General features: G+C 47.4%; 1 protein-coding gene across 1 annotated transcript in view; it reads left to right on the top strand.

The window, feature by feature from the left end:
* The window catches only part of LOC147710244 (E3 ubiquitin-protein ligase TRIM39-like), a 136,965-nt gene that overhangs the window by 28,713 nt on the left and 94,795 nt on the right, over positions 1 to 13,457 (top strand). Inside the window, exon 3 of the mRNA XM_086920918.1 lies at positions 1,934 to 2,164. Within this exon, the coding sequence (XP_086777044.1) occupies positions 1,934 to 2,164 (231 nt within the window). The remainder of the gene's footprint in view (positions 1 to 1,933; positions 2,165 to 13,457) is intronic.

Raw genomic sequence — 13,457 nt, 5'->3', positions numbered from 1 at the left:
TATTGACACAGCACAGGAGCATAAACCTCTACCTTTATACAAGTGACACATACAGTAGCGCAATGCTCTACCTGTAGATTAGTGACACAGCATAGGAGCACACTCTTCTACCCGTATAGTCGTGACACAGCAGAGGAGCATAACCCTCTACCTATATACTAGCGACAGCAAGGGAAAACAACCTTCTATCTCTATACTAGTGACACAGCACAGAATCACAATCCTCCACCTGTATACTAGTGACATATACAGGAGCACAACCCTCTACCTGTATGCTGGTGACACATCACAGTAGCACAACGCTCAACCTGTATACTAGTGGCACAGCATAGAAAATAACTTCCTTTCTCTATGCTAGTGACATATCAATGAAGCATGACACTCTACTTGTATACTAGTGACATATACAGGAACACAACACTCTGCTTGTATACTAGTGGCATACCATAGGAGCAAAGCCCTCTACCTGTATAGTATTGACACATCACAGGAGCATGACACTGCATAAGAACACAACCTTTTACCTGTTTACTAGTGATACAGGACAGAACCACAACCCACCACCTGTATACTAGTTGCACAACACTGGAGCACACACCTCTACCTCTATCCTAATTGCACATCACAGGAGCACAACCCTTTAACTGTATTCTAATGAAACCTCACAGGAGCACAACCTTCTGCCTGTATATTAGTGACACACCATAGTAGCACAAGCGTCTACCTGTATAATATTAACACATCACAGGAGCATGACACAGCACATGAGCACAACTGGATACTAGTGGCACATACAGGAGCACAAACCTCTACGAGCACAAAACTCTACCTGTATACTAGTTACACATACAGGAGTACAACCCTCAACCTGTATTCTATCGACACATGTGAGACACAACCCTCTACCTGTATACTATTAATGCAGAACAGGAGCACAACCCTCGACCTTTATACTAGTGACACACCACAGGAGAAAAAACCTGCTTCATTTATACTAATACCCCACCACAGGAGCACAAACCTTTAATACCTGTATACTAGTGATACATTACAGGAGTTCAAGCATCTACGTGTTTACTAGTGAGACACCACAGTTGCACAAACCTTTACCTACACACTAATGACACATATTCAGTGCTTAATTTGAGCCTGTGGTTTCCAGTGCTCAGCACCAGCCCTTCATTTTCAGCACCACCAGCACTTATGACAGTCTGCACATGGTGGCACTGTAAGTCGAATTTAGAGATAAGGACAACAGAGGTTTATTAATTCAATTCACAATAATAAATGACAAATACCTACCACCCAGATAAGTTTACAGCTTTGCAGGCATGGAATTGTCACACTTTTAAGAGTGCGATGATCAGTAGTGTGTTGGTGTTGTCACTAGCAGAACTGGCTGACACAACAGGTAGTGCAAGCTGCAGTGGCCTCCAGCCAAGTGCCCTGACCAATATATTATTTACAAATTAAACACTGCACTGGGGAGCACAACCCTTCTCTTGGATACCCAAAAAAAGATAACTGAAAAGGCAAAAAAACGTGCCCTTAACCAAAACCAGGAAGGTCTTATGTCTGTGTCATTAACTCACAATTGACTTCAGCCCGTCTCTAGGTCTTTGCCTGTCTCTGCCTATGGGTGATTTTCTTCCTTGCCCTCTCTCCAATGATCAAGCTTCTCTGCAGCTTCTCAAATTCTGACCTCTCCACAGTTCGTGAGGGGCCTGAGGAAAGGGGGAGGGCAGGAGTGGTAGTAGGACAGAAGACGGTAAAAGGGAAGGTAGTAAGAGATTGCAGTTCAGAAATTGGGAGAAGCACGCTCATTTTTAAGAAGCTATCAATCCATCCACCCTCCCCCTGAACTCCTTCTCCAGGGATGGCTTGTAGGAAGCTTTTTAATATCTAAACAACTTTTGTTTTTTGTTTATGACAGGACAAGTTAAGAACTGAGAAGAAGAAAATTGAATCTGAGTTTGAAAAACTGCAGCAGCTCCTGAAAGAAAATGAGCAAACACTGAACAGAAGACTGAAGGAGATGGAGAAGAAAATCACCATGGTAGAAAATGCAAATATCACCAGACTGTCCAATCAAATCACCTCTCTCCACGCCCTGATAACAGAGATAGAAAAGAAGTGTGAGGCGCCAGCGTGGGAACTCCTGAAGGTGAGCTATCAATCAACTTGGATTTGTAGAGCACGGCTAATCATCCTTGAGGGTATCCAGGTGCTGGGTTCTTGCTGGGATCAGTCTTGAGTCCTTTTCTGAATTCAGGGAGAGAGGATGATGCTTGGAGGTGCAGGGGGAGGTCGTTCCAGGACTTTGCAGTGAGGTAGAAGAAGGAGCATCCTCCACTGTTGCTTCGGTGGATGCAGAGTGTGAGCGAGGGCGAGGGAGGTAAAGGGTAGGTGTCTGGGGGGCTGGTGGAAGTGCAGGTGGTGGTTGATGTATGCTAAACCTTGGTCGTGGATTGCCTTGTAGGCGTCGGCCAACATCTTGAATTGGCATCTTCTCTGTATGGAGTACCAGTGGAGGTTCCTGAGGTCGGGGGTGATGTTGTACCTTCCGGAGAGGTCCAGGATAAGTCTGGCAGCTGAGTTTTGTATCCTCTAGATTCTCTTCAGGAGGTGGGAGGTGAGTCCTGCCTAGAGTGTGTTGCCGTAGTGCAGCTAGCTGGTGACCAGGGATTGAGTGACGGCTTTCCTGGTGTTGACTTGGAGCCATCTGAAGATATTTCAGAGCATGTGAAGGGTGAGGAATCAGGCAGAGGAGACTGCTTTGATCTTGCGTTTCATGGTGAGTTAGTTCTCCTGTATGATCCTGAGGTTGCAGACATGGTCTGTCGTTGTGGGTCTGAGTTCAGAGGGCCATCAGTTGTGGTTCCACGCGAAGCAGCTGTTCCCTAAAGTTAGCACTTCTGTCTTGTCCGTGTTGAGCTTTATGCAGCAGCTCTTCATGCAGTTTTGGAAGTTGGTCCTGGTGGGGGTGGAGTCTTTGAGTGAGAGGATGAGCTGGGTGTCGTTTGCATAGGATATGTTGTTGAGGCCTTAGGTTCTGACAATGTCAGCCAATATATGTGTTCAACAGTGTTTGGCTGATTGATCTGCCTTGAGGAACGTTGCAGATGATGCTCTTGGGTTCCGAAGTGAAGGGTGGTTGGTGGGTCTTTTGGGTTCATCCTGCTGAATATATAGTGTTAAGTTGCTTGCTTTCATGGATTGAGTTGGAATGAAATGCGATTCGGACCGTGGACATTTAAAGACATTTTATTTCAGCAATACTGAATGCGGCAACAATATTACCTGTATTTATTGGCAGCCAGGTGCTTTTCGAACAGATTAAAGGTACTGAGGCTGCTGGCGTCTCATGTATGGAAATACAGCTGCATGTTAATTTCAAATAACTGTGTGTCTAGGCTTAATTATAAAGCACTCTGATACCCCATAGGGTATTGTTCGCACTATAGAAAATGGCAAAGTAAAATAAACAGGTACTTGGAGACTAAACCTCAGAATGCTAAACTTAAGCAACATGAGGCCTGCTTCACTAGATATCCAGAGGCTGGCTGAGCAGCAAAAGCCTTAAACTGGAGCTAACAGTCAAAGACAGAGGTCTTGTGCGCACAGAGTCTGAGCCATGGGGCTGGATGACAAGTCTGAAGCTTGCTGCACACAGACATCCAGCCGCATGTAGGCAGAGTCAGGGAGATGCGGCCTTAGGCATGCTCCCTAAGGTCTGCTGCGCCCAATTATATCGTACACAAAGATGCAAGCCTCCTGCACTCATACGACATAGCAGACAGTTCAATGTGCACACAGACGCAAGTGTCCTGCATGCACAGAGCAACATGCACAGCTAAACTGTGCACACATACGCTAGCCTACTGCATCCAAACAGCACAGCTACACTGGGCACACAGTTGCAAGCCTCCTGCATGCACGTAGCATCGTGCACAGCTACTCACTGCACACAGATGCAAGCCACCTGCACGCAAACAGCATCACACAGCTGCACACTCTGTGGTGCCCACTGCTACACACAGAATGAGCCTACAATCTATTATACATAGAAAGTAAGGCCTGCAGCCAAAAGGGACAGTGCAATAATTGCTGGACAGATTGAGGTCTTTTGCACACGGGGCGAGACCTGATGCGTGCAGTGCTCCGAGTCCTACACCACACTCAGCAGTCACTAGTCCGTCTGCAAAGTTGTGCCACTCATTTAATTTATTTTTATAGGAGTGGGTGGGCTCTGATATTTGTTTTCCTTGCCTTCATTGCTTGATTTTGCTCGCGAGAAAGTGTCACTCATAGTTGTTGAATGTCACTCATAATTACACTGAAATTATGAAAATGTCACACATGGGAAACTGAAACCTTGGCAGCTATACAGATGTCTCCACGTTTGAGCGTCTTCAGGGTGGGGCATAGGGTGGAGCTGGTGACCAATGCCATACAGTCATGCGCATTGCACAGCAGCGCAATTAAAAGTACGTGTGACGAGTGAGGCGAGGCATCCTGGGACCCAGACAGACTACTGAGAAAGACCGTCACCTTGGCAGCTATACATATGTCTCCACGTTTGAGCGTCTTTAGGGTGGGGCATAGGGTGGGGCTGGTGACCAATGCCATACAGTCATGCACATTGCACAGAAGCGCAATTAAAAGTGCGTGTGACGAGTGAGGAAAAGCATACGGGAGCCAGACAGATTACAGAAAAAGACCGTCACCGTGCGGTGCCCCCGGCCATAATTTAATTACTAGCCCCTGCCTGGCTAGCCTCGTCTTTGCCCTCTTCTGCTGCCCGCTCGCGCCTGCCACTGAAGCTGCATGCCAGGCCTCAGGTGAGTCTGTCCAAGGCGAGGCAACTTGTCAACCTACACCTCCGATACTTGATGAAGCACACTGCGAAGTTGTGGCAAAGTTCTTTATCAAAAAAGTAGAAAAGATCTGTGCAGAACTTGAGACGGCAACTATTAATAAGGAACAGCACATAATGAATCCATCCCCCATTCTTGACAGTAACAGCCCAGTCGGGCCTTCTGACTTGGCTGCTACTATGGAAATAACAAACTGGCAACTCTTAGACCCTCCGTCTTTTAATGCTATTTTAAATAGTCTTAAATCTGGCTCCCCTAAAGACACTCTTCCAGTTAATATTTTTTTAAAACTAGATTCCTCTTCATTAAAGATTGTCATGGAACTACTTAATGCCTCACTGAGGGAAGCCATTTTACCAGCAGAATGGAAACACGCAATGGTTCTTCCTCTTTTGAAGAAACCAAATGCGGATCCAGCTGAGCCATCCAACTTCCATCCGATTTCCTTACTACCTTTTTTATCTAAGATCCAGGAAAAACACGTGAATCAACAGCTTCCATGGTTTGTGGAATCCAATAACATCTTACACGGGTCCCAATCAGGCTTTAGAGACGGATATTCCACAAAGTCTACTCTCTTAGGAGTTACAGAAACAATACGCCAGCATCTGGATAAAGGGGTAACTGTGGCACTCATCCTGTTAGATCTAAGTGCGGCCTTTGACACAGTGTCTCATCTTACCCTTTTAAAAGCACTCCAGTCCCTGGGAATTGTTGGCTTAGCTCGGGAGTGGATCAAAAACTTTCTTACTGACAGGACTTTTCAGGTCTTCTCCCCATCGGCATTCTCCAAGACCTATGCATCTCCTTATGGATTACCACAGGGCTCGATACTCAGTCCTATGTTATTTAATCTATATGCCAGCCCGTTAGCCACCATTGCGGAAGAGGCTGGGTTGTCAATCTTCTCTTATGCGGACGACAACCAGCTTCTCTTTTCACTATCCGCCAATGAAAACTCCAGAGTTTCATCCCTAGAGGTAGGGCTGCATAAAATTGCCAGTTGAATGCATACTAACTGGCTAAAACTTAACAGAGGGAAGACAGAGGTCTTGATCATGGGGAAAGATAAAGATCTCTGGGGCCGGCACCATTGGCCACCAGAAATGGGTGAACTTCCTAAACCTGTGCAAACTACACGTAATTTGGGCGTAGTGATTGATGCTCAGCTGACTATGAAACAGCAAGTAGCTAAGACCATATCCATTTGCTTCACTATTCTCAAATGGCTCCGTAAGATATTATGGATGCTGCCTGAATCCACTCAAAGAATCGTTATCCAGGCCTTAATCATGTCAAGGCTGGATTATGGCAACATCCTATACCTAGGAGCGAATAGGGAGTTAGTACGGAAGTTGCAGGTAGTACAGAATTCTGCGGCCAGGTTACTTTATCATGTACCCAAAACATCCTCCATCTCAGGCACTTTGCGGGACCTTCACCGGCTCAGGATTTAGCATCGAACGAAATTTAAGGCCTTATTCTGCACGCATAAGATTAAACTAGACACAGCACCACATTACTTATGCGCCCTAGCCCAGACATATCTTCCCACTCATCTACTTCGTTCCTCATCCCAAGCCAACTTCCTAGTTCCCAGATTTAAACTTTCACGTATGGTCGGACGTTCATTCTCATATCTGGCCCCAATGCAGTGGAACTCTTTACCCTTTTTACTTCGTCACGAAGTAAGCCACAAAAGCTTCTTCAAAGGCCTTAAGACCTGGCTATTCAACCAATAAGTTTTGTCTTTTCGGTTTGCAATGTGTCTTGGGCGCCGGGAAACCTCCGGGTAGCTGAGCACCTTATAAATCTAATTTATTAATAATAATAAAGGCAGGAGTGGTCCGTGAGGGCGAGGAGTCTCTGTGGGTGGGTGGGGTGTTAATGAAGCCATCCGCAACGTCTTCCTCCTAAGCCCATGGATGCATATTCTTTCTACCACTTTAAACCCCCTCTCCTTAAACCCTTTATCTTTGTAGGCCCACCCGCTTAAAAAACAAATTCACCCCCTTAAGTCCTGCATTCCCTCGGTAGTGTCTGCAGCCAGCCTCACACCCACCTCATACAATGATGGCCTTAGATCAGGGTGTAGCGCACTGTCACCACATGCCTAGGAACTAGATACTTTGGTAGTGAATGAGTAGGAGGTGGGTAAAAGTCCAAAGCAAGGGTGTGTGCAGTGCGAGTCTTCCCTTGTACAGTACCTCCGTACACCGAAACTAGGACTTGGAGTTTTAGCCATCCGGGAACTGAAGAACCCTGCCACTGCGCCCATGTCTCCCCCTTCTCCCCCACTATGGATGCTAAAGAAAAGTGCTAAATACTCATGTATTAAGGGAGGTACAGTGCGCTCCCACAGGGACAAACACATTGGGGCGATCACCCAGAGCTCCGGATATGGTTGGGGGTCACACATTCAATCACATAGAGACACTAACGCTCCCACAAAACCCTAAAAGGTCTTCTAAATACCCTGCCTTCGGATTAGTTGGATCAGCCCATAACCTGAACTCCCCTGGTGGTTTCTCTCCCCAGATATCTAGGCCACTCCGTATGCGAGTCCCTGTGGGGTCCTTACTACTAGGGGGCTACCCGCAAGGAGAACGGAGAATCCTCACATTGGCAGCCAGTGCAAGCATGTGTATCATGATGACGGAAGCTCTGCCTTCTGTGCCTTTTCAAGATGGCGGATCTAGGCAATGGGCCACCTGTTATGCCTACTTCTAGGATACCAGTTCCGGTGCTCCTGGGGCCTATTGCAACCACCCCGGAGAAGGGCACGGCATTGACCCAGTGCTTTGCCCACTACTAGGTTTGGAGCAGTGCTTAATTTGCAGAAAAATAAGCGCCAGGGCTGTCGTCAGGAGAACACTGCAACTTACACCACACATTGCCCCTGCCAGCACCGCCAATGATAGAGACAGCACAAGTACTAACATTCATACTCTTACAAGTGTGACAGTTCGGACTGTTTCAGGCCCCAAAACTTTAAGAATTTCTTGGGTGGCAGGAAATATTCAATTCTAATGTATATTGAGTTAATAATTAACAGTAGTTGGGGTCATCTCTAAATTAGCTAGACAGCGCCACCTTGTGGCAGACTGTCACATAGCCCGGTGCTGACTATAAAGTGCCGGCACCGAGCACTGGAAATCACCGGCTCAAACTAAGCACTGGTTTGGAGGCTCAAATGGTGACCTCCATGTCACACCCATGTAAAGTGTGCATCTCGGGGTCCTTGGAGTGGTCTGACCTACCCATGTCTGGAATGGAGAAGGGCTCTGAGACTGAGCCGCCTCAAGATATCACCTGTTACTGGCCTAGAGTCCTCCTGTCCAATTCTTGAAGTCTTCATGTCCTTCCCTATCCTGGGGTGAACTTCCACACAAGTCCTGGTGCCCTAGGGGTGCAGATCACTCCCCTTGCTACAGGTGTCCTTTCCCTCCTGCTTAGCCTTCCTGCCTCTGACTGCTCACCCAGGAAATACTCAGGCAGTGTTCAGAGGCACTCATCAATGTGCCTGGCCGTCCGCTCTCTCAGCCTGGGCACAGTCATCCCACCTCCATTAAGCCGCTGTTAAAGAAATCCTACGCGCACAGCAATTGAAATCTTAAAGGGGTTATTAACAAAATAAAAATGAACAGTATGTGAACCACAGATTTATTCAGCCAGTGAATTCGCTTGCAATGTGTGTTGGAGCAAGCTCTGCAGCAGTTTAGAGAAAGGACACACAGGTCTGAAATAAAGGCATTGATGCATAGGAGCGTACAAGTGTCTGAAGACTCAGATCATGAGAAAGGGAGAACACTATCTTTAGAATTATACGAGTATGTAAGCATTTCCACTGAGCAAAGTAATCAACCCTTTTTCGTCTCAGGAGCCGAGATGTCAGGAGGAGGCTTGAAACACAAGAGATGAGCATTACCTTTAGAAAAGGTAGCTTGGGCTGAAAAATGACTGGAAGGAGATACAGTTATGCTAATCAATATCATACCCCGCCTCTCTACTATTTACCAGCCCAGCATCATCGTCTTTGTTTTAGTACATTCTGATGACCAAGTTATAGATAGAGCTACACAACTATAGGGGCAGCAATTACATGTTATGGTAAGTTATTTATGTTTATATATTGTATTCTATGGAAAATATGGCCCAAATGCCATGTCTGTGCTTAGATGTAAGCAAAATGTTCTATTTAATGTGTTGTGTTGGAAGTTTGTGTGTGTTCCATGCTATTGAAAAGTGCTCTTCGGGCCACATTGCAGCCAGCTGTATAGTATATCTGCGCTATGTGGGGTGTATGCAAGGTCTGTCCAGAGCGTTCTGTTCAATGCTTATGTGTGTTTTAAACTACTTACAATGCTCTTCGGAGCTGTGTGCCATCCAGCTATATGGTATTTCTGAGCTATGTGCTATATAAGCTCTACGTAGTGAGCGCTATTATATGTCTGTGTGTGATGTACATTATTGAAAAGTGTTGTTGGGTGCTTCAGTGCACCACAACAGTCCGCTGTATGCTCTATCTGAGGTGCACAGTCAACATACCTTTGTTAACTGGTTACAGAGGCTTAGGTTTTTTCTGGTTCCAGTACCCCCTGGGCCCCCACTCTGCCTATTCCTTGCATTTGAAATTTACATTTACTGCTGTAGTGTGAGAATGCATTTCATGAAAAGGAATATAAAGTAGGGTTGCCAAAAGAACAATGCCTGCCATGTGTTTAAAGAGCCTGGAAAGACCTTGTCTTGGCACTAAATAAGGTTATAAATAAAAAAAGTATGTATTCATTTGTAATGTGACTTTTCTGTCTTTGTTCCCTTTAATTATCAGTCCTGGATCTCATCATTCAGGCAGCCCTAGAACACAATTAAAGTGCATTTTATTTATATTTGCTGTTCGAAGTATGCACAGATAAGTGCTGAAAATACAGCTTTAGGTGACTGCTTATTTTTGTCGGTGGGGCAAAGTGGTAGACGGTGGTCTGCGCTGCTGGGGGGGCCCCCCTCATTGTGCTTTGCAGGGGGGTCCCCTCAGGTTTTGTTATGCAACTGATAAAGGGTACAGTACTCTCATTCTGGGATGAAATAATTCCATAATTGGAGGGAGCTTCACAACAGCAGACTCTTTAAAAGTCCATAACTGCACAAGAGGTGGTCACAGTTCTTTGTTCTTCCTGGGCAGCTGTGACCTAATTTCCTAGATGGCTTCCACCTTCAGGTACTCTTCTAATACCTCTTCTGCTCGTACCTCCTTCTCCTGGGCACACTTCCAGTGCCTCTCTTCTGCTCAGTGAGTTGGCCTCTTCCACCTAGGTCTATCCAGCTCCTTCAGCAGGGTTAGGACCCAAGTCCCTTGCACCGCTCCTTACTCACTGTTCAGGCGTTCTCCCACCCAAAATTCCTTTTTAAAAATGGAAGCTTCTAATGTATTTAAAAGCCAGCGTTTCTTAAAGGGCACTTGTTTATATTCAAGGATTTTCAAGGTGTGTCAAGCCAATGAAACCTGACCCTTTTAAGGAGTTCACCCCATTGTTTTCAGCATGTGCTATGGATGCCCCCTTAGGTCAATATTCACCTCCATTGTGACAGGGCCTGCATTTTATCAGGAGTGCCCCTCATATGCAATGTGTGCCCCTTTATGCAGCGTATTACCTACAATATACAAGTGTCAGAAATGTGCAACTAATGCCATCACATACCTTAGGCTGGTGGATTTTCAAAAGTGGTGGGGCGAAACACTTCGACTTGATTATAACCCAAGCTAACGCAACAAGAAAGCTGAGTTGAAAGAGTAGGTGCAAAAGGTGTTCCCTCACTCCAGCTCAAACAGTGTATTTTACCGAATACGTTTTAAGAAAACGTATTACATTTCTTTTTAAAGGGTGCAAATGGTACCCTCCTGAACTCAACACGAAGCACACACAGATCCAAAATTCACCGTACTCTCAAACAGACACTCTCTCTGCCCTCACTGAAGTGCTAAGCTTTCACTGCTCTCACTCAGCAACACTGCTTTCCCTGCACTCACACAGCTCACCTTGCATTTACAAAGACACATCACTCACCCAGACACCTCTCGTAACAAGGGCCTGTTTGTGGTGTTATCATACTTTATGGCTCAGCCAATTATAATCGGGTGCTAGTGCCACTTGTGCCTTCGGACCGTATGGAATCTTTGCATAACCTCCTCTATTCCTAGACTACACTATGACAAGTGACACAATTTACAACCGTCTTCATGCACCAATTGCATTAAGCCGCAGAAAAAGCTTTGCCAATCGAGACATTAAATGTTTCTGGATTTCCTCCCACATAAATCTAGAAAGTAGTTTAATAAAAAATTAGCCAACATACAACCACTGAACGTGGTGTTGTATTGCAAATGTTTAAACGTTGTGTTCCCGATGTTATCCTCCTGCAAGAAACCCATCTCGTTGGCAATACTTGTAGGGCTCTGAACAGAAAGGGGTTCAAAATGGTGGCCCACTCCGGGTTCTCATCTGGGTCCCGAGCGGTGGGGATAATGGTGCGTGTGTCTCTTCCCCTGGAGGTGGAGTCCACAGTGGTTGATGATAGGGGCCGCTATGTTGCCATGGTGAGCAGATGGGAGGGACGTACCCTGGTTTTGGTTTCTGTTTATGTCCCCCCGGGTTTGCAAACGGCTTCCTTTCAAGATCTCGGAAGCGCCATTTTGGGCCTCCCGGAGGGACTGTTGATACTGGGCGGGGACTTTACCTCTGTGATTTCGGGCACCTTGGATCGTTTTCCGTCCAGAGATCTGCGCAGCGCACAAGCATGGCTCCCGGACTTCATGAGCACTATGGGCCTTATCGATTGTTGGCGGCTTTTACATCCCGCTCAGCGACAGTACACTTTCCATTCGGGGGCTCACGGCAGTCTTTCTAGAATTGATTACATTTTGACACCCGCGGTTCAGGCACAGACCGTCTCTGGGGCTCGCCTTATGGCCAGGGGTATATCGGATCACTCTCCAGTTTGGGTATCCTTTGCTTTGGCATCGCGGCGGCGACCAGGGTGGCGCCGGTCAATCCCTGGTATTTCCGCAACCCCAGGACTCGAGACCTCCTTGCTAGAGCTATCGATCTGTACTTCACTGAAAACACAGGTACAGTAACGTCGGCCCTTTCCCTCTGGGAGGCCTTTAAGACTGTCCTTAGGGGAGAGGCTTTCTCCTTAATAGCCGAGGTGCGCAGACTAAGGGATGAGGACATGATACGGTTGGAGTCGGATATTGCAGGACTGGACTCCCAGTTGGCGCTGGGACCGACACCCGAACTGTTACATGCTCTCTCCCTGAAGCAGTCGGAATATAGAGCCACTGCCACTGACGCTGCCAAGGCGATGGGCAGGGAACAGCAAGGGAGGATTTATGATGCCGGAGACAAGGCGGGCAAACTCCTTGCTTGGTTAGACAAGAAAGAGTTGGCTTCCCGTGTGGTGCCTGAGATTCTGGGCGATGACGGTCTGGTTCTTACTGACCCCAATGCTATCGCCTCAGCTTTTGCCGACTATTTTGAGATGGTTTATACGTCAGTCTCCGCCCTGACTGAATCGGACTCGGCTTCCTTTTTAGAGGGGGTTGAGCTCCCTTGCCTGTCTGATACCGAGTGCGAAGACATCGACCGGGGCATTACGGCGGACGAGGTGGCGTTAGCAATACGGTCCTTGCGCTCCGGGAAAGCTCCAGGTCCCAATGGTCTCCCGGTGGAGCTGTATAAAATCAAAGCAGATACTATTGCGGCGCCCCTGAGGAGTATGTTCTTGGAAGCTCGAGAGGCTGGTGAACTTCCACTGGATCAACGCCTGGCCACCATTGTGGTCATCCATAAGGAGGGGAAGCCTAGAGACCTTTGTAGGTTGTATCGCCCTATCTCATTGCTGAATGCCGAGCCCAAAATCCTGGCTAAGTTGCTGGCCAATCGGCTTGTAGGTGTAATCGCGGACTTGGTCCATCCAGACCAGTCCGGTTTCATACCTCACCACAACACTGCCCTTAATCTTAGGAGACTTCACGCTGTCATGGGGCGGGCGCACATGCTCTGCTAGCCAACCGTCCTGGCTTCGCTGGACGCGACGATGGCGTTTGATTCTCTTGAATGGAACTACCTCTGGGCGGTGCTGTCTAAGTTTGGGTTCGGCCCTGACTTCATTAGTTGGGTCCGGCTTCTCTATTCCTCCCCGTTGGCCAATGTAACGGTCAATGGGCGCCTGTCGGCTTCCTTTGCCTTGCGCAGGGGTACCAGACAGGGCTGCCCGTTGTCACCGCTCCTTTTTGCCCTTGCGCTAGAGCCGCTTGCTGCCTGGATCCGCACCCACCCTGACATCAGCGGGATCAAGTGGTCACCGGGATTCGAAGATCGCGTTTCGCTATATGCGGACGACATTCTGCTATACCTTACCTCCCCCTGTCGGTCTTTGATTGTGATGTTTGATGTACTGGGTACCTTTGGGGGATACTCGGGCCTGGTTATCAACTGGTCCAAGTCCTACCTTTATGTGCTCCGCGGAGACACTCCACGTCTCCCTAGGGGCTGTGCAGTACAGGTCTCGCAGCAGGGC

The sequence above is a fragment of the Lissotriton vulgaris genome, chromosome 5 (assembly GCF_964263255.1).
Source record: "Lissotriton vulgaris chromosome 5, aLisVul1.2, whole genome shotgun sequence".
NCBI classification, from domain to species: domain Eukaryota; kingdom Metazoa; phylum Chordata; class Amphibia; order Caudata; family Salamandridae; genus Lissotriton; species Lissotriton vulgaris.
This window is presented reverse-complemented; position numbering and strand designations above follow the sequence as displayed.